The following is a 27,664-nucleotide window of genomic DNA, read 5'->3' as shown; positions in this document are numbered from 1 at the left end:
TATATGAAATTCTTAACACTTTTATTCCCTACTAATTCAAAAGCACTTATAGAGTTCCTGCTTAAATGCAGGGTAATACACTTGCTGCCTTGGGGCAAATCAAAATGAGAGAGCCTGTCCCTGCGTTCCAGAAATTTACAAGGAGGGAGACACCCAGGCAGGAATAACTGAGCTCCAAAGCAAACTGGTAGGTACAATACTGAAGAACTATATAACTGAAGTATTAGGGAGAAGTTTCATTCCGAGTGGGAGATGGTAGAACACTATGGAGGAAGCACTGAATTTGGGCTTTGAACATAACTTTGATATGCAGTTATGAGGAAGGAGTTACAATATGACCCAGCATTTCCACTCTTAAGTTATACCCAAGAGAAATGGAAACGTGTCCAGATAAAACTCATACACCAATATTCATTGCAACATTATTCATACTAGCCAGAAAGTAGAAACCCAAATGTCCATCAGCTGATGAATAGGTGAATTAAATGTGATATATCCATATAATTGAATATCATTTGGCAATAAAAGGGAAAGGAATTTCCATCCATGCTATACCACAGATGAAAACATACTAAGTGAAAAAGACCACATACTGTATGATTCCATTTAAACAAAATGTCCAGAATAGGCAAGTCTATGGAGATAGAAAGTAGATTAGTGGTTGCCTAGAGTTGGAGGAAGATGAGGAATGGCTGCTAATGGGTACAGGGTTTCTTTTTGGGGTGACAAAAATGTTTTAAAATTGATTGTGGTGATGGTTGCACAACTCTGAATATACTAAACACCATTGAACTGTATCCTTTAAATGGGGTGAATTTTATGGTATGTGAATTGTGTCTCAATAAAGCGGTTATTTAAAAAAAGATTGAAGGGAATTTCAGGTAGAAACCGTAGCTGAGAGCCATTGAGCACAAAAGCCTATTGAGGTGACCCTGAGCAGACCTGTGTGGCTGGGGCCTATTCAGGTAATGCTGAACGTGGGATGCAGAATGGGAGCCCCCAGAGGAGTGCGGCCCTGCCAACACTTTGACTTGAGCCCAGTGAAACCCATTTCAGACTTCAGGCCTCCTGAACTGTAAGAGAATAAAAATGTGTCATTTTCAGTCATCAATTTTGTGGTCATTGGTTACAGCAGCCCTAGGAAACTAATACAGGTCTCAATCAAACTGACCCCTCAAGAGCCACACATATTTGTGAGATATTTGATTTGCCTCAGAGTTTTACCCATTACACGGTTTTTAGTCAGAGTGTAAGCCAATAGGGGGGCCTCTGTACATCTATCAACTGTAGTCCCTGCATCTGTGACCATCCTGAAGACATGTCGTGACTGGGATAGCTCACGGTCACAGACGTAGAATCACAGACATTAGGGAGTGGATTGACATTTAGATATAAAGAGTAAATATCTAAGTGGAGGGGTCTGCTGTGCTTTTGGTTCTGAGCCCTCTCCTCTATGTAATCTCTCCCTGGGCAATCCCTTGGATTCAAAGTTAAGCATCTGGGCTTACTTCCAGATAACATACACGTCTCTTCTGTGTATGATTCCAGTTCATCCTTTCTCTCAGGTTCCTCTCCTGCATTTCCTAGAGTCTGCTCTACACCCTCCCCTGCGTATGGCAGTACCTCAAACTTGGCATCTCCAAATGAGATCTAGTGTTTTACCTCGCAAATGTGCTCCCCCTCACCATGGTGACACGTGAAAAGCGGCCCCACTATTGGCTTAAATTCTAACTAAAAACTGTGTGATAGATAACAGTGTGAGACAAAATATCTCTGAAATATGCATGGCTCTCTGACGGGGTTAATTTGATTGAGATTTGTACCTTCTTTAATGGCATCATACTCCTGGCACTCACCATCCAACCAAGCTAGAGGTAATCTCTGATGCTTACGTTTCCCTAAATCCTCACATCCAATTAGTTGCCAGCTCCTCTTGGTTCTGTCCCCTCCCATTGTTCAGGCCCTCTTAGCCTCTCGGACTTCTGACCTTTCAAATATAGTCTTTTCCTGCTCCAACCCAGTCTAAACACTTTCAAAGTATAGATTGGATCACACTCCTGCCTAAAAAAGAAAAAACTTTGTCACCTTTGGACGTTGCTGGGATGCCACTTCATTCTAAAAATTAATAAATATTTATCCCATCTGTCCCATTCAACTTTAGGGAAAGTTCTTCATAGAAGAATCACAGATGATAAATGCGAGAGGTTTGATAGACTCCGAAAATCACATTTTGCAACCCCTAATGAAATAATGGATCCAGGCAATAATCATCAATGGCTGCTAACACCATGAGGTGAAAGCCTGACAAGGAAGATTGATAGTAGTAGGTGACACCGCCACAAACCACTGACCAAACTTAAAATCACCGAAAGCAGAACAACCAGACATCATGCTCCTCCTGGAGTGAAGCAAAGGAAGGTATATAGTATCACCTAGGGAGTATTCTCAGAAAAAAACTTCAGAACAGAATCAAATCAAGTTTCTAGATCTAACTAGACACCATGGGGATACCATCAGCCAAATCCTAAATGAAGGAAATTCTGTAGGATATATGACCTATTCCTTCCTCAAATAAATGGCAAGAGGAAAGAAATTAAAAACGAGGTGAATGTTATAGAGTAAAAGAGACATACCAACTAAATGAAATGTTGGATCCTGATTTAAACAATCTATAGAAAGACATTTTTGAGATAGGAAAACTCAATACAGGCTGATTATTACATGATAGTTAAGAAAACCTTATTAATTTTGTTGAGTGACAATGATATCGTGGTTTGGTTAAAATTTAAAAGATCTAATCTGTTAGAAATACATCTTTAAGTATTTACAAGTGAAATGATACAATGCCTGACATTTAAAATCCTCCAGCAAAAGACATTTTTTAAAAGGAAGGGGTAAATGAAACAGGTAAGACAGAATATTGATAGCTGTTGAAGCTGGGTAATGAGTACATAGAGTTTCATTATTCTAGTCTCTGCTTTTGTGTATGTTTTAACATAAAAACATTAAAAATATGAATAATATTGAAATTATTCCATATTCATAATGAAAAAGTTAGCATGCCAAGAACCTCAAGTTATGCTGAACTTGAAGTGGGAAATAGATGCTATGAGTTTCTCTCTCAGGTAGGTACACTGGATGATGGAATCTGGGAAAAGCTTGCTTTTAGACTCCTAAACATTTCATACATACGTGTGCATGTACGTATGTATGTGTGTATACACATGTGTATGTACACGCAAGTCTGACTTCATAGACACGCAACCTGTGTGGTTGCGTAAGGCCCCATGTTAATTTTTGAACAAAGGGCCTCACATTTTCATTTTGCACTGGGTCCCACAAATTATATAGCTGGCCATACACACAAACACACACTTATATATGTATATGTGTATTTATACTAAATATACCTAACACAAATAACATACATGCTCTGAGTATGTTACATATATATGTACTTATGTTAAATATGTGCACATTTAATAAAAAATATATGTGTGGTTAGTAATAAAAATTTCCTAGAAGTTCTGTTTCTAGTGAAGCAGCTAGGTCACAATAGCTCTTCAAAATCTCTGCACGTATGTATGTTTTAATTACCAAATAAGGTCCCTGGCCTTTGCCCCTCTCCTCCTCTGATAAGAGGGTACTTTTTTTTTTTAATTTATTTAATTTTGGCTGTGTTGGGTCTTTGTTGCTGTGTGCAGGCTTTTTCTAGTTGCAGCGAGGGGGGGCTACTCTTCATTGCGGTGCGTGGGCTTCTCATTGTGGTGGCTTCTCTTGTTGAGGAGCATGGGCTCTAGGTGTGTGGGCTTCAGTAGTTGTGGCACGTGGGCTCAGTAGTTGTGGCTCACGGGCTCTAGAGCACAGGCTCAGTAGTTGTGGTGCACGGGCTTACTTGCTCCACGGCATGTGGGATCTTCCCAGACCAGGGCTTGAACCCGTGTCCCCTGCATTGGCAGGTGGATTCTTAACCACTGCGCCACCAGGGAAGCCTGAGGATACTTTTTATTTACTATAGTTTTGAGGCTGAGAAAATATATACTCAAATAAATAAAAGTGTCAAGGGATGCTTTATTTACTTCATAGTAGTAGAAATATTAAAGTGAGAGAAGGATATATAAAAGTATTCAATCACTATGTTGTACACTTGAAACTAATATAATATTGCAAATCAACTATACTTAAATTTAAAAAATGAAAGAAGGTAAAAATAAGGCCACATTCACACTAATTTGCCACATTCATTGGTTTTTCTTTTGAGTTTAGCCTTATTCATCAAATTCAGATAATATCAGTTTCTTAAAAAAGATCTCTCTCCACCCAGAAAAATTTCAAACCTACAGAAAATCTCCAAGAATAATACAAGAAACACTTCTATATTGTCCACCTAGATTTATCAATTTTTCAATTGTTAACATTTTGCCACATTTCCTCTCTCTCTCTTTCTATATATATATATGTACACATTGATTTTTGCTGAACATTTGGAAGTTGCATATGTCATGCCACTTCACCCCTAAGTATTTCTGCATGCATTGCCTAGGAATAAGACATTTTCCGGCATGACCATAATATCATTATCACATCTAAGAAAATTATCAATTATTCTATAATGTCATTTAATATGCAGTTTATATTCAAATGTTCTCAACTACCTGAAAAATGTCTTTTATAGCTATTTTCTGGGTTTTTCTTTTTTTTTATATCAAGTATACAGTCAAGATTCAAGCATTGCATTTGGTCATTGCATTTGGTCATTATATGTCTCTAGTCTCTTTGTATTTAGAATTCCCCTACTTTTTTTTTTTCATGATACTGACTTTTTGAGAAATCCAAGTTAATTACCTTATCGAATGACTTCTTTCAGGATTTGTCTAATCATTTCCTCATGATTAAATTCCAGTTAAACACTTTGGGCAAGAAAACTAAATAGGTGATAGTGTATAATTCTTACATCACATCAGGAGCGTCATGATATTAGGTTCTTCCACTTTCGGTGATGCTAAATTTAATTACTTTATTATTGTGGTGACAAGATCTTTCCATTTTAAAGATACATTTTCCCCTTTGTAATATCATCTGTGGGACTATATTTAAATCCTTTTGAGGCTCCTGTTTCCCAACGCCTTTTCAACCCAACCAATAAGTTTAGTATCCATTGATGAACCTTGCCTTAATCAAATACCGCATGGGAGTTGAAGACCATATTAAATGCTTTTAGTAACACTTTTTAGAAATTGCTATAAGCCTTCACAAAAGTATTATCTATTACTATGATTTTTCTGCTAAGCCTAAATTTGGCTCATTTTAAAAATTGTAAAATTATACGACAATTCTAGAATGGTAGCTGGATGCTATAAAGCTTAAAGTTACCCTCAGGTTCTTCCAAGATACAGCTCATATTATTTTCCGGCATTCCCTACGGCAATTCAGGGAAACAAACTAGTATACCCAATGTTCCTCAAATCTATCCTTTCCAGAACGCATGCCATGCCCCTTGCCCATACTGCCCAAATGTTCTCCTCTCTATTCATCTAAATCCGTCACGTACTTGGAAGTGTCACTGGAGTGTCACTTCTAAGCCCTGTGCCATGGTTCCTCAGCATAGAATGATCTCACCCCTCCAGACTGATTGTTTTCTATGCTCAGCTACTGTCTTACAGCATAGTTATCATCTCTTTAAAGTGTCTGTTATAATAGGTACAAAATGTATTTAAGAGAAACAGAATAATTATGCAGTAAACACTAGTGGACTCAACAGCCAGTGTAAGAAAAGAAAGTTAACTGTTACCTCGGAAGTCCGTTTCTCCAATCACATCACTCCCATCCCTCCTCAGAGACAATCACTATCAGAATCTAATAATAGTTCTCAATCCTTTTCTCCCCTTTATTGTTTTACCACATTTGTTTGAATACCTAAGCACACATTTCACTTAGCATGTTCTTGAACTTTATACAGTGTTTTCTGCAATCTGCTTTGTTTGCTTAATATTATGTTCCTGAGAGATGTGGCATGTTAGTGCATTTAGCTGCAATTCCTTCATTTTCACTATAGAACACTATATAGTATTCCAGTGTGTGAATACAATTTATGTATCCATTCTTCTTCTGGTGCACATTAGCGTTGTTTCCTGTTCCTTTGACTATAATAAATGGCATTTCTATGAACATTCCTGTGCACATGTATGTAGCAATGGAATTGATGGCTTTTCAGGAATGGCAATATACATTTAACTTTGCTAGATGATACCAAATTGCTTTCCAAAGTGATTATACTTATCTTTTCATGGTTACTATATTTCTCCAGCTGGATTGTTAGCTATTTTGGACAGAGATAGATCTTATATCTTTTTGGCCTAGAAACAGTAGGCATTTAATAAATAGTCATTCATTAATTGATTCACTAATTGGTATTAAAAAGAAAATTTGAGGGATTTTTTTCCCCCATCCTCATAATAAGGAGATGAGCGAGGGGAAGGCAAATGTAAGAATGTTTCTGAAGTAAGAAAAAATGCAAACCTTTCTGCAAATGTGGCAAAAAATTAAGAGAGAAAGGAAAATAGAAGATAAATACCGTTAATATTCCCAAGCAGACTTTAGACAGTTATAGGAAAATGGAGTATCAGAAGAAGGATACTTTTTAATTATCTAACATGTATTTCGTTTCTTTTTCTCTGTAATATTATTCCACTCCTTCAAAGTCTTCAGTATTTCCAATGTGTTAGGTCGTTTCTTGGGATCATTTGAGAGTAATTTCTGTAGAAGATTTTTCTGTAATGATAGTAAGAGTCAATACTAGGAAATAAAACATTGCAATAAATAAAATTCCGATTATTTGTAAGTGCTTACTTCTTTGTTGTCAAATACATCTGAGAAGATGCCATCCCTTAGATCTTCAAAAAGCTAAAAATTAAACATATATATTCATTAGGAAATTATTCACTTTGGAGAAAAAAACAAACTTAGGAAGCACTAAAGCTGGGGATACCCTAAATCTGGGATATTTCTAGATCTTTGGAAAATCTCTTTAGCCAAGAAGCAAGCAGGAATCCTCTCCTCCACCCACCCCATGTTATAACCATCCTGAACATTACAGCATGCTGAAGTGTTAAGAGCACCATATGAATTATCTCCCTTCATCCTTTTTGGAACCCCATGCAATAGGTATTTTCATTATCCCTGTTTTACAGAGAAGGCTGTCGAATCCAGGTGAGTCCCTTTTACTGAGCTTCAGACTAGGATATCCAGTTGCCTGCAGGCTTCAGTGGCTCCCTGCTGCCTCCACAAGAAAGTCCATATTCTTGCCTTAATTTAGCCCCAATATATCTTTCCAGTACCATCAACCATTACTTCCTTGACTTATATACTCCAATAAAAATGACACCAGCCAGCTATTCCCAAACACACTTTTCACATTCCTGTCTCCACATGGCCTTCTTTCCAATTTGGACTATTAGAAGTCAACCAGTCCCTCAGAGCTCAATTTAAATGTCTCCATGAAACCAAAATCCCTACAGCTGGCAAGAACTCCCTCCTAGCTGTTTCCATTAGACTTCATGCCTTCTCCTAAAACATTTACAGCATTGTCTTATGTTACCTTTCCTCCTAGAATATAAGCTCCTTGAGGACAAGGCTTATTTATTTTCATAACCCTTGGAGCACATAGCACAGGGTCTTATGCAAAGCAGGCAATCAAAACAATTTTACAGAGTGACTCAATTTGGAAGAAACAGCTACAGTTTTATGAGATGTACACACCTTCCAAAGAAGACCAAGTTTTTGGTCTTTAACAAAAAGTATTGGTTGCCCAAACATGAAAGGGATAAAAATTCATATTTCATTTGCAGTCAGCACTAATATGCTCCAGCCCATCCTCACGTGAAGGCAATAACTGTCTGCAGCAGCACTTTGGACATGACGGCCAATATTTGTCGCTTAATTCTTTCTGTGAGATTATTTACCTTCACTGTTTCTGACAAAGTGGAACATATGTGAAGAAGTTCTGCAAGAATTAGCCCCAAAGCAAAGATGTCCACTTCATTTCCATAGTCTTTCACAGAAGAAATCTGAAGAAACCAAAGTATATTTACATTTGTGACTCATCTGATATAAACATCCATGCCTTCTAAAGCCAAAAAAGTTACCTGACCAAAATGTATCACACAACAGTGTATGTTTATTAGCAAGATGTGTGGAGTCTGACTGCCCAGGTTCAAATCTCTGTCACTAAATAGTTGAATCACCATCAATGTGGGAATAATCTCAACCATAAAATGGAGATAACAGTAGTTTTAACCTCATAGTTTAACTGCGGGGTTAGATGAGACGAGCAGGTGAAGCAGTTAAAATTGTGCCCAGTAAATCAGCTGTATGCAAATGTTCATAGCAGATTTATTCATAATATTCCACAACTGGAAGCAATCCAAATGTCCATCAACAGAAGAATGGATGAACAAATTGCAGTATATTCATACAACAGAATAGTATTCAGGGCTTCCCTGGTGGCGCAGGGGTTGAGAATCTGCCTGCCAATGCAGGGGACACGGGTTCGAGCCCTGGTCTGGGAGGATCCCACATGCCGCGGAGCAACTGGGTCCGTGAGCCACAATTACTGAGCCTGCGCGTCTGGAGCCTGTGCTCCACAGCAAGAGAGGCCGCGATGGTGAGAGGCCCGCGCACCGCGATGAAGAGTGGCCCCCGCTCGCCGCAACTAGAGAAAGCCCTCGCACAGAAACGAAGACCCAACACAGCCATAAATAAATAGATAAATAAATAAATAAACCCAAAACTTAAAAAAAAAAAAGAATAGTATTCAGCCACAAAAAAGAATAATCTGCTGATATGAGCAACAACTAGAGGTTCTCCAACAGACGTTACTTTGAGTGAAATAATCAAATACAAAAGAGAACATACTATATGATTCCATTCTTATGAAGCTCAAGAACAGGGAAAACTAATCTATGGTGATAGAAATCAGAGCATTGGTTGCCTCTGGGCAGTGGAGAGGAGTGACTGACTGGAAAGGGGTCTAAGGGAATACTCTAGGGTGAGGAAAATGTTCTACATTTTCATAGGCTTGTAGGTTTCACAGGTCTATGCCTTTGTCAAAACTAAAAAAAAAATGTGCATTTAAGATCTGTGCATTTTATGGTGTATAAATTATTCCTCAATAAAATGTGACAATATAGGATGCAGGAGATATTTAAAAGAGTGGGAGTTAAAAGGGAGCTGTTAGTCCCCTACTGTCTTCTACCTTCACACTTTGCAAAAAACTTGCTATGTTTTTATGCTGAATGGTCCCCAAAGGACGAGGTGTGTTCCTTCTTCATTCTAGACTCTCAAACCATCAGATGGCTCAGTGTGTTTTTTCTTAGATGACAAAATAGTAGGGGTATTTTGAAAGATATATTACCTTTCAGTAAAAAATCATCTTTAAAGGGCATTTATAAAAAAAAAAAAAAAGATAGGACAAACAACCCCAAAAGATGAAAATAGACAGTAAGCAATCAACCAAAAAAACAAACAAAACAAAACAAAAAAAACTCACCTACTAGAGTAATGAGTCTATATATAAGCCAAACATTCATGAATTGATAGCTGTACAACCATATTCATAGCAGCAATACAGAGATACTCAAAGTAGCTAAAAGGTAGAAGCAACCCTAATATCCATCGATGCGACAGATTAACATAATGTGATATATCCATACAATGGAATATTACTCAGCCTTAAAAATGAAGGAAATTCTGACATACGCTACAACATAGATGAATCCTGAGGATATTATGCCGAGTGAAATAAGTTAGTCACAAAAGGACCAACACTGTGTGATTCCACTTATAAGAGGTCCTTAGAGTAGCCAAATTCATAGAGAAAGTAGAATGGTGGTTGCCAGGGGCTGGGGGAAGAGGGGAATGGAGAGCTATTCAATGGGTCCAGAGTTTCAGTTTGGCAAGATGAAAAGTTGTGGATGGATGGTGGTAATGGTAGCACAACAGTGTGAATGTACTTGATGCCACTGAACTGTACACTTAAAACTGGTACAGATGGTAAATTTTATGTTATGTGTATTTTACCACAATTAAAAATAAATATATTTTAAAAATCAACAGCCTCACTAATAACCAATAAGATACAAGGAGTCCCATTTTAATAGCAAAACACGATACATATCCAGGGAAAAGCTTTAAAAATATGAGCAATCTTCATAAAGAAAAGACAAATTTTCATTGAATATTTTCATTGAAGAATATAAAAGTGGCCTTGAGGTAGAATATATTATTGCTCCCAATTGTGCACTGGCCTCCCAGAGACAGCATGACACTTCCCCACCATGTATTTGTCTTGAGCTGGCCAATTTGCTCTGGGCAATGACTTTTAGTGATGTATGCCACTGAGGAGCAGAATCTTAAAAGCTATCAAAAGGTTCTGACGCTGCTTTCTGCAGTGAGGACAGCAATACCCAGATAGGGTTCTTCCTTCAGCCTGGGTTCTAGAATGAAGGAGACACGTGGGGCAAAACTGGGCCAAGACTGCAGCCATCACACCACGTGAGCAAGAAATAAACCTTTGGTGTTGTGTATGCCACTAGGAAATCAGTGTCATTTGTTACCATAGCATAGCCTGGCAAAAACTGACTGAAGAAGATTTGAATAATTGGGAGAAATATACCAATTTCTTGGAGACTTCTTGGAGAAGAAGTCTCACATATATAAAGATGCCAATTCCCCTCAATTGAATCCTTAAATATAATGCAATTGCTATCAAAACATGAACACCAGTTGTGGAACATGACAAACTGATTCTGCAGTTTATTTGGAATAGTAAATGTGAACACGAAGAACATTTTTTTCTTCCAGTTTCACTGAGATATAATTGACCTACAGTACTGTATAAGCTTAAGGTAGAACATTTTTTAATTGAAGAATAATGTCCTGATATCTATCAGGACATCATATAATGCTATAATAATTTTATAATGCTAAAATATAAAACATTTTATAATGCTATAATAATTAAACAGGATGATATTAAAGAGGAAAAACATTAAATAAATCAACTGGACAGAATAGAGTCCAGAAACAGATCCATAAGTGTGTGGGAATTTCATATATGATAAAATAGCATATTTATATTGTGTTAAATATATATATAAAATTTACCGTTTTAACCATTTCCATTTGTACAATTTAGTGGCATTAAGTGCCTTCACAATGTTGCATAATCATCACCACTATCTATCTCCAGAAATTTTTTCATCATCCCAAACAGAAAATGTACCCATTAAACAACAACTTCCCATTCCTCTCTCCCCTCAACCCCTGGTAACCTCTGTTCTACTTTTTGTCTCTACAAATTTTCCTTAAAAGAATATTTTAGATGATTAACTATTTGATACATGGTGATGGGGCAGTTTCATACCCACATGGGGAAAATCAAGTTATACTCCTTCATATATATACAAAAATTAATTCAACTAAAGTATCAATAAAAACACGAAATATTTTTATAATCTTGTGGTAGGAAGGACCTCCAAAATAAAAATGATTAACCCAGAAACCATAAAGAAAGTATTGAGGGACTTCCTTGGTGGCACAGTGGTTAAGAATCTGCCTGCCAATGCAGGGGACACAGGTTTGATCCCTGGTCCAGGAAGATCCCACATGCCGCGGAGCAACTAAGCCCATGCGCCACAACTACTGAGCCCGTGTGTCACAACTACTGAATCCCGCGCGCCTAGAGCCCATGCTCTGCAATGAGAAGCCACCGCAATGAGAAGCCCATGCAACGCAACGAAGAGTAGCCCCCGTTCACTGCAACTAGAGAAAGCCCGCGCGCAGCAACGAAGACCCAACGCAGCCAAAAAAAAAAAAGAAAAAAGATCAAGCTACACCTCATTCATCTCAGTGACCAAAACTGCAGTCTGATAATTCCATAGTCTGACTGAGAGTGTGAGGGAGGAGGCAGCATTCTCGTACACATTAGTAGAACATACTAGAGTCACTTTTTTTGAATGACAATTTCACAGCATGTATCAACTTTTTTCTTTGAATTTTTGTATTTTATCTATTTTTTATACAGCAGGTTCTTATTAGTTATCTATTTTATACATATTAGTGCATACACGTCAATCCCAATCTCCCAATTCATCCCACCCACCGCCACTTTCCCCCCTTGGTGTCCATACGTTTGTTCTCTACATCGGTGTCTCTATTTCTGCCCTGCAAACCGGTTCATCTGTACCATTTTTCCAGGTTCCACATATATGCGTTAACAGTATGTATCAACTTTGAACTGCACCTGTCATTCTAGTCAACAATTTCACTTCAAAGAATCTATCATTGATTATCATCGAAATATTTGTTTTTAGACTCAAAGATGAGGAGGAAGACACATAACATGTCTATAAATGTAAAAAGTTGGAAACAACCTAAATAAATGCCCATCAATAAGGCAATAATTAAATGAGTTACGGTATATCTATACTTTGGCATACAATACACTTGTTAAAAATAATGTGTCAAATCTATTTGTACAGCTATGGAAAGATTATGATACACTGTTGAGTAAAAAAAAAATTAAGTCACAAAATAACATTATAGTATCTTGTAAAATGTATTTATGTATGTTTTTATGTAAAAAGTCTCTGTAAATATATATTTGTATCTGTATATTTTTTATAACTCAAAGAAAATGATCTAAAAGGATAAACCACAAACTCTAGTGAGAAGAGTAGAAAGGAAGGGTAAGGAGAGTTTTCCATTTTTATTCTATTTACTTCTGTACTGTTTTAATTTTATGAGAGGTGCCTATTATTTTTATAGTTAAAAAAATGGAAGAGATAAAAATATATACCAACGGAAAGGAAGGGGACCTCACCTGTTCTGGGCTCATGTATCGCCTAGTTCCATGTTTACTTGTCCGTGCTTCATCATTTTTCAGGTATGTTACCAGTCCAAAGTCTCCAATCTTTATTTGGTTCATATCTACTAAAAATATATTACTTGGCTACAGAAAAAAAATTTTAACTTATAAGTACCAATTTGACAGACTTTTATCACACATCCAAATCATATTTAGTAACAGCTATTTTTACATTTACTTATAAGGCATTTACTCTTACATAGGTAAGCCCAAAACAGGAAATTTATTATTATCAGTCTTTAAAATGCTAGCTGAGGAAGTAAGGACTTCTTGGCTGACAGCAGAGAAGGCTTGGGGCATAGCTGCCTTCAAATATCTGAAGATAAGTGGAAGGTGGATTCACTCTGCCTGGTCCCAGGGGATGGATCCAGGACTAGAGGATGAAAACAACCACAAGATTTGCCTTAATATATCCTGATATACTAATCGTGTGGTCCAAAGAATGGGAGTTAGAGAGTTCCCCATCCAACGAAGTACTCAAGACAGGGCTGGACGCCCACTTGGTGGAAACGTTGCAAATATGAGTCCAGGATTTGATGGGGATTGAAGTAGACACCCTTAAGATCCTTTCTAATTTTGAGATTCTCAGAATGAGTCCATTCCCAATAATGCTGCAGAATATCATATGCAGAATTTTCCCTGGGGGCTTCCTTTACATCTATTTCTCCAGGCCTCTGACAACTTCTTCACAAACATAGCCCATCTTTTTTTTTTTTTTTTTAATATCTTTGAACTGATACAGCCACTATGGAGAACAGTGTATGCAGGTTCCCCCTCTATCGTTGAAGGCATATCAAGTTAACTGGAAGCTGATGACTAGCACTGAAATATTTTTTTTCCACATAATTCTTTAGGCAGATTGAAAAAAAAAAAGGAATGGAAGAACCGAATGACAATTCCACAACTTTGTAGAAGGTATCGACCAATATTCTAAAGACCATGAAAACATGAAGGTTGTTGATGAGGAAATTAATATTTTGCCATTCTTGAGAAAGCTACTTTCAATGCAGTGTTGGGCTATCCACACACACACACACAGACTCAAGGAGACAACACTTAGGAGAGGGCCTAGTAAAGAAACTGAAAGAGAAGAGACCGTAAGCCCAAGCAGGTTGAAAGAGCAGCTTCCAAGAACCAGCCTGAAAAGGCCCATGCAGAAATCAGCAGTTAGATTAGAACAATTAATGGTTAGATTGGAACCTACCGCCAGTAACATGGACGGAAAGCTGTAGACATGTCGGAATGTAGAGAGAAAATGTGCCTCTGCTGTATTCAAGTTACAGTGTAGGAAGATGTTGGGTTTCCAAGTACAACTGCTGGTCCCACACAAGGCTACAGCCTGGCTCTGAGAAACAGGAGGTTGCATTTACGAAACTGTCTAAATATATAAGCTGGATGGGACTGTCTAGTAAAAATATTAGACTGCTTGTTTACAGTTCATTAAAAAGAAAAAAAACCATGATGCCACATTTTGTCTAATCAGTTATAGTATGACTAGGCAAAATGTTGGATGGTAGAACATAAAAAAGGGTGTGAAAAAAAAAAAAGGGTGCCAACTGGGAATTCCCTGGTGGTTTACTGGTTAGGACTCTGAGCTTCCACTGCAGGGGGCCCAGTTTAGATCCCTCGTCGGGGAACTAAGATCCCACAAGCCGCAAGGTGCAGCTAAAAAAAAAGGAGCAAACTTTATCCAGGAGGTACAGGAATAAGGGCTGAGGCTGACCGAGGGGCCTGGGCTGATTGGGGGACTGAACCTCCTCAGGCCATAAGCCCTCACTCCAGAAACCTCTGTGTCCATCACCAGTATTTTTGGTCTGGTTCTTAAGGTAAATGCTGGTCGACTTTACAGAATAGGGGCTTGCTTTATTGGGTAAAGACCGTTCTCTGGCAAAGCGACCAGTAGCAGGTATTTTGCAAAGCATCACAAAATAAGGTGCACGTCTTTGTTCATATCTTCTCTCAGATAGGAGAAAACAGTAACTGTAGCAGTGAAGCTAGGAAGTTGAAGAAGATGAAAGAAGGCTCAGTAGTATTAAAGTTTGACCTTTGAGCACCTGTCGACATAGAGCAAACATTCTCTGCAGACACAAGAAAAGATCACTCCCCGACACAGAGCACAAGCAGTGCGGGATACAGGAGGGAACTGGCAGACCAGGTGGTGGGAGAAGGGAGCACCGATCAGAATTTCACTAACTCATCCTGACAAGGGTCTGGGAGGTAACACCCAAACTGCTGAGTAGAGGAAATGACTGTGTAAGTAGATAATTTATTTGCAAATGATTGTATAAATAGATAATTGTGCTTAATTTCTTATTTAACTCTATGATTTATTTCGAAGTGGAAGAATAGCCATTCTAAATGTATCCTTTTGAACAGAGTCATTATATCATTCCAACTTCAAAGAACACCTTCAGATACTGTTAAAAAAAGATACTGGAACCAGGTAGACTCCTACATAAAGGCATCAGACATCCAGCCCCTGGGCACACCAAGGATGCAATACCTCTTAAGGGCCATCTTTTTCTACCTGCGCCAAACAAACAACTATGTACACGGTTGCTTATTTTTCTCAAGGAACTTTTTGCTTTGTTTCTCATTCCTGGCTGTTTTAGACAGGTGGGGTAAGCAGAGAGCCAAGGTCCACATAGACAAGGTGCTTCTGTCTGATCCAGAGTGACTGGGAAAGGCTCATAAAGGAATTGGGACCAAAGGGGACAGGCAGAGAGTGTCCAATGCAAGAACATGAGCAAAGGTTCGGTGACAGGATTCAGCATGGCCAGTTTGTGATAAGTGTAGGCAAATCACAGGGAGTAGAGTATGGAGGAGAGACTGAAAGCTCTTCTGACTCTCTTCTTTCATTTTTGAGGAGGAAACGGGAAAACTGCTCAACTAGACCATAAAAGAAGCTAGGAAGCCAGAAGAAAATGAAAATACAAAGATATGCTACATGTTCCAAGGTCTGGATTACTGCAATTTTCCAATCGTGGGGCAGAGATGTCTAACCAAATGCCAAGAAAATTCTAGACTCTGGACCTAGTGGCTGTGACTGCCCTCAAGAGTAATGACTGAAAGGTTAAGAGAACCATGTTCCCAAAGCCAGTTACCAGAGTCCCTTCTGCCTCTCAGACAAGCCTGAGAAGCAGCAGAGGCAGGGACAGAGCAGCCAGCTGGCTGTGCCAGTCACAATAATTATTTGCACAGAAATGTTCAGTATACTAAAGCTCTTAGTGTTTACAACTGGGGTGTGACTATCAGCCAGGATGACAAATAGAACCAGAAGTGAATGAGCTTCTTCCTGTGGAGCTCAGTGTCTCCATAAGTTTACAGCCCTGGAGACCTTCTGAGTGGTTCTATAGATTGGTATTTGGGGCAAGTGCTAGATCCGTTCTAACTTTAGAGGATCAGAGATGTTATTTCCTCATGACTGTCAATCGATTCTAAAACTAAAGAAGACAGACTTTTAAATTAATAAATTATGTTTATCATTTCCTAACAAAGTACTTTTTCCACTTACCTTAAGGTCTCTATGAATTAACTGTTTTGAATGTATGTAATGCACTCCTTCTGTTATTTGTTCAAAGAATACCAAAGCCAAACATTTGTCTTGTTCCTGGCCTCTTCTATTGTCAATCCATTGCTCCAATGTCCCTTTATCACAGTATTCCATTTGGATGAAAAGGCACCTAGTCTTTGATCTGGGTATAAAATTCACAGTATGTTAGAAGCAGCAATAAAAATAAATTTATAAAAAAATACACTTAAAATTCCATTAAAAAAATTGCACCTTCTTAAAAATGCCAAAGTATGTCTCAAAACAGAAACCTAAATATAGCAAATTTGAATCAAAACATAATAACCCAGTCTTTATTTAAATCATAAATTCCCAGGTATCCAAAGCTTTGTTTAGCTAAGTTATAAAGTAGCAGCCTGACCATTCTTTGATGCTGAAGGTCCTTGATTATCTTTGCTAATAGATAGGAATAGAAGCATAAATACAATGGAATTGCAGAAAACCAAATTTCATTAATATATACAGTAATTTTGAAACATTTTAATTCACCATTGCTCTACTGAGCATCTATTTTGTGAAAGGCACAGAACAGGCATCTAAAGATAAGAAAGTGAGTTAGACACTATCCTTGCTGTCATGAGGATTATAGCTTAATAGGACAGAGATAAAGGAAAAACAAACCTAAAACAATAGTACATGGATAGGAACTCTAAGAAAAGTGCCAACAAATTGCTATGAGGTATAGCAGGGAGGACTGATTTTGCTAACCATGGTTTTTTGTTTTGTTTTGTTTTTTGTTTTTTTTTCTGAACTAAGTTGGCCTCAATACTAATTTAAATTCTTTGAGCATATGTTGGCTAGAAAATAGAAAAAGGTAGCCAGGAATTTGCTGAAAGCTGAAGAAGTCTGTATGCTGATGGTACTTCTGAAACCGATGATAAAGTCCTCAATTACATGGTGTGGAGACGATGAATGAACAGGCCCACAGTGGCCTCAGGATTGTACTGAAAGGACTGTCTCCAAGAAACACTGGGTAACTTTCCAAGGGGGGTGCCAGCTCTTTAAAACCCTTCAGTCCCTTTGCAGTGGCTTATCTGAGACAAAACATGAGTAATGCAAGGTTTGCGGGGAGGGTGCACCCACCACAGCTCAGGGTCTTGGAATTATTTTCACTGCCCACCACCTGACCATAAGTGGTATAACGGCATTCAAAAGAGGCCCCTTGACTGCACCCTGCCAACCAGGTGAGAGGGACAGAAGAGGGTTGGCAGTGGAGGAGGGAGGGGAGCCTCCAAATGCAGCATCTACAGCAAGTTCAAACCTTCTTCACAAGACTGCGTTTATGGCCTGGACTGAAGTCAGGGCACGTGAGCAAGCCTGTACCTTAAACAACAGAGTCAGGAAAGCTAAACCTGAGATTTCAAAAACCATGGAGGACAATTAAAAAAAGGTTTTTTAAAGCAAGTTTGGAGCAAGAAAAAGACTATTCATTGTCTCCTTACTTGTAGAATGGAGGCATAACAGTGTCTCAGTGTTTCTGGCTGTGATTATTAAATGTAATAATTAATGGCCTTACCCAGTGGCCCACACATAGTAAATGACTGTTTCCTCTATCCCATTATGACTATGGGAATTTCTTTTTAGTTACCTTGAAGAATTTATGCTTTGCTCAGGATTGTAGTCAAGCCCATCCCAACAACTGTGGTAGTGAACAATATTTGCATGATCAAGCACTGCCAAAGCTTTCACTTCACGCTCTACCTTCCTAGTTAAAAGAAACAGGGAACATAAAAGCGTCAGTATCCATCCTTGATAACAACAACAAAACACCTCGAGCAACAGGAGACAGCTACCTATATTCCCTTATTAAACAGTCGCCATGGTTCCCACACTGAGTTCTAGAATGGAAGCCAGCAGTGCTCAAAAGGAAAGAGTGAACACACAGAAAAAACACAGCTGTTCTCACTCTCAACATAAGAGAAAAAACAGTAACTTAATTATTCCAAACATCACAGTTTAAAAGTCATACGTAGTAGTCTGTGAACTGCCAGTGATGGAATTTTTTTTTCTGAGGGGGAACTAAAAAAAATCATCCACTATGTTTTATTTAGACTTGTGTTAAAATCACTTTGGATTTCATAAGCAAACCCCATTTGGGCAGCAGTGGTAGGTAACACAAGCAGCATGAAGAACCTAATTCAGAATTTTCAGTGTGTGGCAAAAGTACACAAAGGGGGTGATCTATGCAGAGAGACTGAAATTTCATTGCACAATGTGGAAGCTTTACAGGGATGTGTAGTCAAGAGCTATGACAATTCTATGCCAAATGGAATAAATAAATTTGAGATTTCAAGGATGAGAAAATAAGCAAACATTTTATAATTTTTTTTTAATTTGAAAAGTTCTATATGATGTAAAATTTATAAAAATAAAGAAAAAAATTACTCATATGTCAACACAATCCTAACATAATCATTTATTATTTTAGATTATTTCTTATAGTCTTTCTTCATATACATGTTTACATATTTGTAATTATAGGGTATATTTTTATCCCATTTTTTTCCATATAATGTATTAGCTTTAAAATTTTCCTGATTATTATACAATCTGTATAACCATCATGTATAAAGTTTTTAATGTAAGATTTCAAAAGTATAAAAAAGTAGAGCAAATAGTAGAATGACCCCCTACCTGGCCATCACTGTTTCATCAGATAAAACAGTTATTAACTCCTGGACAATCTTGTTTCATTTATACTCTTACCTACTTCCTCATCTTCCCCCTGGATTATTCTAAAGCAACTTCCAGCATCATACTATTTCATGTATAATATTTACAGTATATAACCCTCATTTTTAATGACTGCAAAATAGCCATTGATCAGGGGAGAGAACAAAACATACTTAATCATTTCTTCATTGTTGAACATTTTGTTTGCTCTAATTTCTCACTGCTATAAATGACATTGTGATTGTGATTTTTATCTTCTTGAATAGCTTTTCCCATAATCTGGGTAATATCCTTGGAATAGGTTCCCAGATAGGAAATCCATGGGTCAAAGCATATAAACATTTTTATGGCTCTAGATTAATATCTCCAAGTGTATTTTTCACTGTGTTTTACCAATTTATGAAGCCACTAGAAATGTCCAAGATACTGCACCCTTATCATAATTAAGTATTACCATTAAAAAAGATGTTAGGGGAGAGAAGGAGCAACCGTATTTCATTCCTGTTAAGCAAAACGATGAAGAAGGAAAAAGCCTTGCTTTGATGCCGAGTAGGTATGAAGGTATTTCAACTGCAAGGCATTGTCCACGGGACAGAAAGTAGGTTGGTTTAACTGGATGAAGAGCAACTGGGACAACATGCCTGCTTCTCCTTTGCTCATGTCATTTTCCTTCACCCATATCCCTTTTGCATCTCCTTCTCTAGTCCTTGAGGGATCAGTCGGGCCAAGTTACAAATAGTAACAACTGCCAGAAAACAACAAGCAAGACTGGTGAACATGTGATTTAAGACCTGCTTCCTCTGTGTTTTCCTTCCTGAAGGAGTTCTGCTACCCAGTAATTGCAGTGGGGTGGGGCTTGGGAAGGGCACAGATAATACATAAGACAAACATGGGAAGCACTGGTATATAGTGGGAACACAGCAGATTGGTATTCCAGAGGATGACCTCTAAATCTCCACCTTGTTACCACAGTAGATAGTGTCCAATATGGTCATCATGAATTCCTTCTCTCCGCATACTTGCATCCACACCTCAGATTAAGAGGTAGTCTATTTGCCCTCCCCTCGAGCTGCTCTTAGTGACTTTGTTTAACCAATATAATGTGGAACTTCCAAGACTGCTCCCTCCTGGGATGAGTTGCTCTGGGACAGTCCTTCTTAGAACCCAACAACTAAGTTGTGAAAAGCCAAGACCACATAAAGGGGCCATGTGGAGGCGCTCTGGTTAACAAGTGCCAGCGGAACTTGTAGCCACAGCCAGCATCACTGCTAGCCATGTGAGAGAGCCATCTCCGATGTCCAGCCTTGTCGAGCTTTCAGATGACTCCTGACCGCAAATGTATGAAGAATGGCCCACATGAGCACAATCAACTCATAGGACCACTAGAGATAGTAATAACTAGGTGTTTTTAAGCCACTACATTTTGGAGTGGTGGATTATGCAATAATAGACAACGAGCGCCCACTAGCTTTTACCTTTGTCAAATCAGTTCATATCTTTGGATCTCAATCCCTTCATCTGTAAGATAAGGAGATGAAACTAGAAAATATCGAAGGTCGTCTTAAGCTAAATGATTTTATAACTTTAGTTTTCATCAAGACAGCCTCAAAAGGATGATCAGTGGTATATCCATTTTTTAATTGAAGTAACCATGGTAAAGTGAGATCATTTCAGAGTAAGCCAAGCTCCTCATGGTAGAATGACATTTTTAAGGAGGACTAAAAAATAATAATAATACGCTAGTGAAGAAGAGCGATACATAAAAAAGAATAGTTGCAGGTTCAAAACACCTTCCCATTCAAAAACATAAAATATTACTACTTACTCGTTATTATATTTAACACATTTAATAACATAAGTCTTCTCATCAATTCTGTGTTTGGCTTTGAAAACTTGGCCAAATCCACCTGCGTCAAGCGGTGTTACTTCTGTAAAATCTCTGATAAACCTTGAAAGATGAACGTTACTGTTATTCTGAGGTTCAGGGTTCGCTGCTCCCCACTCCCATCCTCCCACTTTCCCTTAACAGCACTGGTGAAACGGACTGTCTAATAAGCAGGACTCTCCTCTTCTGAATAAGAAGGATCCACTTCACAGAAATTCTTGAATTGCAAAGGATAGGTCTTCCCTCTTCCCATCCCAACAAAACAGATCACCCCTGAGAGTCAGTCACCTTCTGGTTAAACAAAAGTCATGGTAAAGAATCTTATCCCACGTATAAAACTTTAGAAAACAGTGCCACACTGTGTTCCCCGGTTACCACCAAGCTGTTACAAGAGAAATGAGCACATGCTCTGAGCCTGCCTACACTGGCAACTCCTTGGGTTTCCCCTCTCCCTCATGCCCCACATTCCATCATTAACCCTGCCAATTCTCCTTCTAAAACACATCTGCTCGTGTCTGCCCACCTTTCCCTATCAGTCCAAACTTCCATCAGACTCCCGCAGAACTTTGTTCACTGGACACTCCACTTCCTCTCCTTCCTCCGCTCTAATCTGTGATCCACAAAGCAACCAGTGTGATAAATACTAAGTCTGATCACGTCTGTTTATTGCCTAAACCCTCCCATAGCCCACCCCTGCATTCAGCAAAGCCCAGAAAGCCCTTACATGGGCTACAAGGGGCCACTTGTTTGGCCCTGCCTCCCTCTCCAGCTGGTCTCGTGGCCCCGGGCCCTTGCTCACTGCCCTCCCAGCACATGGCCTTGTCTCCCTCCTCCGACGTTCACATCACCTTTCCCACCTTCACCTTCCCACATACTCTTTTGCAGAAGCTCAGGGCCTCCCCACAAATGTGACCCCAGAGAAAGCCTTGCCTCACCCCTCACTCTACATCCAACGGTTCTGCTTTCATTCCTAACCATGTCATGGCTTTTCCTTCAGACCTCTGACCACAGTTTGTAATTATAGACTTTTTCATGTAATCATCATCCCCTCAAAACTCCAGGAGGGCAGGAGCTGTTTCTATTTGTTCCTGCCATAAATCCAATGTCCAACACAGTGCCAGGTATATATTAGGTACTTATTAAATATTTGGTGATTCTTTATTATTTTTTAAGCTCATATTCAATGTCCCCCTGTTGCAAATAGGCCTTCTTTGTTTTAGATACTTTATTTAAGCCCAAACACATGATCTACCACAAAAGCAACCCCTTTTCAAAGTGAAATCTGCTATGGAGCTGGAAAATGGAAAACAGATCCAAGTGGATCTATTCTGATTCCTGCAGGAGTACTTTTGTTGAAAAAAAAAAAATCACTGGTTTATAGAAATATTTGCTTTCAATATTAAAACCTTCCATAGATGTCAGAGAAATCCACCTGAGTATCACACAGATCTACACTTACCACATGCCATTTGAATTCATCTAAATTGTGTTCCTCCAAGAGACAATGATCCTTTGTGGGCCTGATTGTGCTAAAACAATTAAACAGTTCAGGTAGAAATATAATTTAACCTGCCTGATGTTCAACAGTCCCTTAAGAAACTTTTGTCAGAGGAGCAAATGTATCCTTAAATTCTTTTTCACAGTTTTCCCTCTTACCTGGAGTCCACAGTATACATGTTTTTTTCCCTCTCCACAGGAGAGTCAAATCTAGGTGCCAAAGATCTAAAAGTTAAGAGAAGCCCGTAAACTCAAAACTGAAATCAAATGTAACTTGTTTATATTAGTAGGTTTCCTGTCAGGCACTAGGCTTTTTATATTTTGAGTCAACTATTAGAATAATGATGTAGCAAATACTAACCTTTTTCTTTAGAAACAATATGGTTCTCTGTCCTCTATTTTTCGCTCCTTTCTTGGTTCCTCTTTTGTCCTTAACACATTCTTTGTCAGCATGCCGCTGGCCTCTCTTTTTCTCCCTCTAGACTCAGAACCTCAGGAAATATATCTCTTTGAACTCTCATCCTGGTTGTGTTTCCTTTGACCTTTATTCCTTGCTGGTGGTAAGCCTCCTACAACTGGAAGTTCAAATACCACCTAAAACTAAACAAATACAAATTGCTATCTCTCCCCTAAGCTGTCAAGTCTTCAACTCCCTTAACACCATCAGTGCCATGACTCTTGTCAGCATCTCATCCACAAGGAACAATCTTCGTATCCTTTTTCCTTTGCATCTTCTTCACCCAGTTCTGTAACTCTGTTCCCTCAAGTCATGTCTACTCTTCCTTTACAGTCTGTCTCACAAATGCTCCTCCTCCCTCCTCCCTGACACTAGAACCACGACTGACAGCCTGATCATCTCACACACAGACCTCTCCCATCTTCATTCAAATACCCGCATCAGGCATCAGCTCTCTGCAAACATCACCTACTGTTTGGAATGTACTGGTGCCTTATAATGGCTCCTGCTGCCATCTCACTCTCACTGCTGACTATACTGACGTCCTTGCTTTTCTTTTCAGTTCAAGAAACCAAGTCACCATAATTTTCATAACATTTGGTCTTTTTTTTTCTTCCCCAAGTTATGATACCATTTCTACCCTACCTGCTTATCTGCAAAATAATGCACTTCTCTTTTGTGTGTGTGTGTGTGTGTGTGTGCGTGCGTGTGTGTGTGTGTGTGTGTGTGTGCGTGTTTTGGCCGTGCCACACAGCTGTGGGATCTTAGTTCCCCCACCAGGGATTGAACCTAGGCTCCCGCAGTGAAAGCACAGAGTCCTAACCACTGGACCGCCAGGGAATTCCCATTATGCACTTCTCGTGAAAACATCTCTCCAAACCCACTTCCTCTGTCAGCCGCGTCCAAAATAATGCCCTTAACCAATTACTCGACCAATAGCCCCATAGGCCTGTCTACAGTGTAGTGTGTGCATATGTTCAAAGATTTCTCTACGTATTTAAAAGTATTGTTTGTAGATTTCAAGATTTCAGTGAGCCTTAATTATGCTTTCTACTCTGAAACTCCACTCAAATAAGGGCATATAATACTCTACAAATACTGAAGACTTAATAAATAAGGCTAATAAACTAAGTCTGAAATAAAACTACATTTCAAAACATGTTCAATGCATAATGATACTCACCTCTTCACCTTTCCGGGATTATTTCTGAAACTGTTCTATAACAAAAGAAAATGGAGAATATCAATAGTTTCAGATGATTAAATTAAGTATCTTGCTTTTTCTTGCCATCCTTTCTTCTGTATGTCTAGATGGTTCTTTGATCACATTTTTTTTGTCCTTAGATTAACAACCTCATCAATTTGTATGCTCTCACTAAGCCCTGCTTTCACTGCACTTGGCTATATCAAAGTTCTCACCGATTTTAGCAACCAGACAGGTATGGCAGGAAGGTCAAAAAAGACAAATTGTAGGACATGTTCTGAAGAAGCACTGATTCTCCAGGTATAGAATATGGCCTCCTAGGTGATCCTCTGGCCAGCAGATCTTAGCAAGAACGTGTGCATCACAATCACTCACAGTGCTAGTAAAGACACAAGTATGGCCCAGGGATCTAGTTTAAAATATTTTCACTTTTAGGACAAATTAATAATTTAATTTTAACATTTAGCCAAAAAAGGAGTCTTTGATGTATCTCTCAAAAATTAATATCATATAGCTCTTCTTCACTCATATTCACTTTCATTCTGTTAGGTTTTGTGGTTTTTTACCAATTTTAATATGCTGACACAGACTGCGAACACCAGACTAAGATTTCTGGAGCTCATATCACCTGCCAGCCTCAGTTTTGCAGTGACTACATTATGATAAATTCAGACATTCTGTTCATGGACAATATTGTTTCCAATATCTTCTATTACAAACAATTTTGCAAAGAACATGCTTATACATGTTTCTATGTGCACACATACCCACATTTCTCTAGAAGACGTACCTAGGAACAGAACTGTTTGGTGGTACAGCTGGCACACCCTCAAGTCTACCACATGTTGCCAAATTGCTCTCTAAGAGGGCTGTACCAATTTATACATCCACCAGCAGCATATAATAGTTATAACAGCAACAGAGCTGTGCTAACACTTAGTATAGCCAGACTCAAATATTGCCAATCGGATGGGTTTAAAATGGTATTTAACTGTTGTTTTGATTTGCATTTTCCTGATTATTATGAAGTAAAGCATCTTTTCATACTTTGTCTGTTGCCCATCTGGGTATTGCTTCTCTGAACTGTCTGTTCAGCTCTTTTGTACATTTTTTTACTGAGTTGCCTGTCTTTTTCTTATGGATTTCCTTGTAGTTCTTTATAAATAGGATAACTTTGATAAAAACTAATCATCACCACAAAAACTATCTGATTTTTTTTTTTTTTAAATCACCTGGTAGAGATTTTTTTTTTTTAAAGTTTTAATTTATTGATTGATTGATTGCTTGATTGCTATGTTGGGTCTTCGTTTCTGTGCTAGGGCTTTCTCTAGTTGCGGCAAGCGGGGGCCACTCTTCATCGCGGTGCGCGGGCCTCTCACTATTGTGGCCTCTCTTGTTGCGGAGCACAGGCTCCAGACGCGCAGGCTCAGTAGTTGTGACTCACGGGTCTAGTTGCTCCGCGGCATGTGGGATCTTCCCAGACCAGGGCGCGAACCCGTGTCCCCTGCATTAGCAGGCAGATTCTCAACCACTGCGCCACCAGGGAAGCCCCAAACCATCTGATTTTTAAGTTTAGTTTTTAAGTTTAGTTCTAGTTTTTTAAAACAGAAGCAGAACTCTATTCATAAAACTTTTAAGTACTATCCAATTGGTAGAAGAGCTGAAGCCAGATCATAGAAAATATATGAAAACACAAAGGTGAGTAGAGGGAGAAAGATGGGAGTGAAGAATAGAAGAACTTTGCATGTGAAGAATGGGAGTTAATAAAGAAAGGAGAGAGTGAAAAGGCTGCAAAATATTTTGATTTAGTAAGAACACATGAGAAAAAAATAGAAAAATTATGGTTGGGTACTGGGGGTCATTTTTAAATGGGGAAACACAAAGGAAAATAAGATTAACTAGGAAGCATAGAGATTAATACTATACCCCTGGGGATTGGAAAGACTTGTCTAATGAGTCACTGTTATCATTGCTTTCCGCTTCATTTGCTGAGAAGTCATTTTCAGATGGTGATTCAGAAGCACTAGAAGAAAAGGGGACAACTATTAGTTTATGAATTTTGCCTACTTTTTGTTGATCAGTAATTGCGTTTTCTAAATTCTCCTTAAACATTAAACATTTTCATAAAAATTTGCTCTTTCAGGCCACAATTTGAATCTGTTAAATAACACAACCGTTTCTCCACACTTACGATGTGTTTGTTGCTGAAGAGTTGCTTTGGACATCACCACACACAGTATTGAAACAACCAGAGGATGCGTCAGCTTTCTGAAAGATTTAAGTGCAACTACATTACTTCTCCATAGTGACTCAGTCTCTGGGAACCAACTACCACATTTATTTCCCCACATTTACCAAACTCACAGCCATAAAGAATTATGCGGTTAATACATTTTTTATGGATGTTTGATCTGGATTTAAAAAACAACCCTGAGTTGTCAACAGAACCGTGATCCCTCTGGGCCCTCATGGTCCCATGGCTCATGGCTCATATTTGGGACACAGAATGGAGGAATCCTTTTGCTATGTGATTGGCTGTCTTGGCATCATCTAAACATCATCTAACCTCAAATCAACTTCAGGGAGAATTTTAAAATATAAAAATTAAATCCAAAGGCAGTACATACCATTAAATTTTCTGACTGTATCTTTTCATAAGCCAGTTTAGCAGCCAATTGTCTTGCCTCCTGTTTAGTGGAACCTATACCAATACCATATTCATTCTCTCCAATTTTGCATTTATAATGAAATCTAGGAGAAATGATGAACAGTATTAACCCAAATACCAAAAAACAGTAAATCTAACTCATGATTCAGAAAAAGAAACACATATTAACAAAGGCCTAATATAACACTAATTTAATAGGTGGCTTCATAGTTCATTTCTTCTTTAATTTAAACCTTCAGTGAGATGGCTGACCAGTTTGCCAGAATAACCAGGATTGGCTAACATCTCAGCTTGCATTTTCCAGGCAGCTTCTAACTCTTTGTTGCTTCATTGAAAGATCTGGCATTAAGGTACCAAGTGGTGATTTTTTAAAATTCCCCAAAAGGCAAAAGACATGGAGGCAGAGAAGGAAGACAGATCCAATGAATTTTTCAGAGATGTTCCACTGGAAAGAAAACGCCAGTAGAGGAAGTGGGGCTTCTACAGGAGAAATAATAAGGTTAGAGTGTTTTTGTAGGAGATGGGCAAAGCATCCCTAACTTCAGCTCTAACTTTAGCATTTTCTGCCCCCTGCTCATGTGCACAAAAACCTAAGAAAACCCTCACAGTGCAAAAGCCCCATGCTGAAGTCACCCCCTCCTCATATGAGCTGTGAGGATGCTTGTGGTTAGGCAAGGATCCTTGGACAATTATGTAAGAACTATATTTAAGGTGGCAAAGCAATGGACATGGCAATTTATATCATGGAGTTACCATGCAGTGCTACAGAATTATTCCAGTATGA

The 27,664-nt window shown here is 38.6% G+C and overlaps 1 protein-coding gene across 4 annotated transcripts in view; it reads right to left on the bottom strand.

Moving 5' to 3' along the window:
- Nucleotides 1-6,620: 6,620 nt before the first annotated feature.
- Nucleotides 6,621-27,664, bottom strand: part of EIF2AK2 (eukaryotic translation initiation factor 2 alpha kinase 2) — a 31,621-nt gene continuing 10,577 nt past the window's right edge. For 2 of the 4 annotated variants that reach the window (XM_082427772.1, XM_082427773.1), the window contains 12 exons: nt 26,840-26,963; nt 26,404-26,480; nt 26,139-26,235; nt 24,192-24,226; nt 22,711-22,776; nt 20,995-21,117; nt 18,085-18,201; nt 16,440-16,620; nt 12,881-13,009; nt 7,962-8,066; nt 6,850-6,903; nt 6,621-6,771 (listed from right to left, as the gene is read on the bottom strand). In XM_082427772.1, coding sequence (XP_082283898.1) covers nt 6,649-6,771; nt 6,850-6,903; nt 7,962-8,066; nt 12,881-13,009; nt 16,440-16,620; nt 18,085-18,201; nt 20,995-21,117; nt 22,711-22,776; nt 24,192-24,226; nt 26,139-26,235; nt 26,404-26,480; nt 26,840-26,963 — 1,231 coding nt within the window. In that variant the 3' untranslated portion in view covers nt 6,621-6,648. The remainder of the gene's footprint in view (nt 6,772-6,849; nt 6,904-7,961; nt 8,067-12,880; nt 13,010-16,439; nt 16,621-18,084; nt 18,202-20,994; nt 21,118-22,710; nt 22,777-24,191; nt 24,227-26,138; nt 26,236-26,403; nt 26,481-26,839; nt 26,964-27,664) is intronic. The other 2 variants (XM_082427774.1, XM_082427775.1) reach the window with 2 other exon arrangements.

This window comes from Balaenoptera physalus, assembly GCF_965194825.1.
Source record: "Balaenoptera physalus genome assembly, chromosome: 15".
In the NCBI taxonomy this organism is placed as follows: Eukaryota; Metazoa; Chordata; class Mammalia; order Artiodactyla; family Balaenopteridae; genus Balaenoptera; species Balaenoptera physalus.
This window is presented reverse-complemented; position numbering and strand designations above follow the sequence as displayed.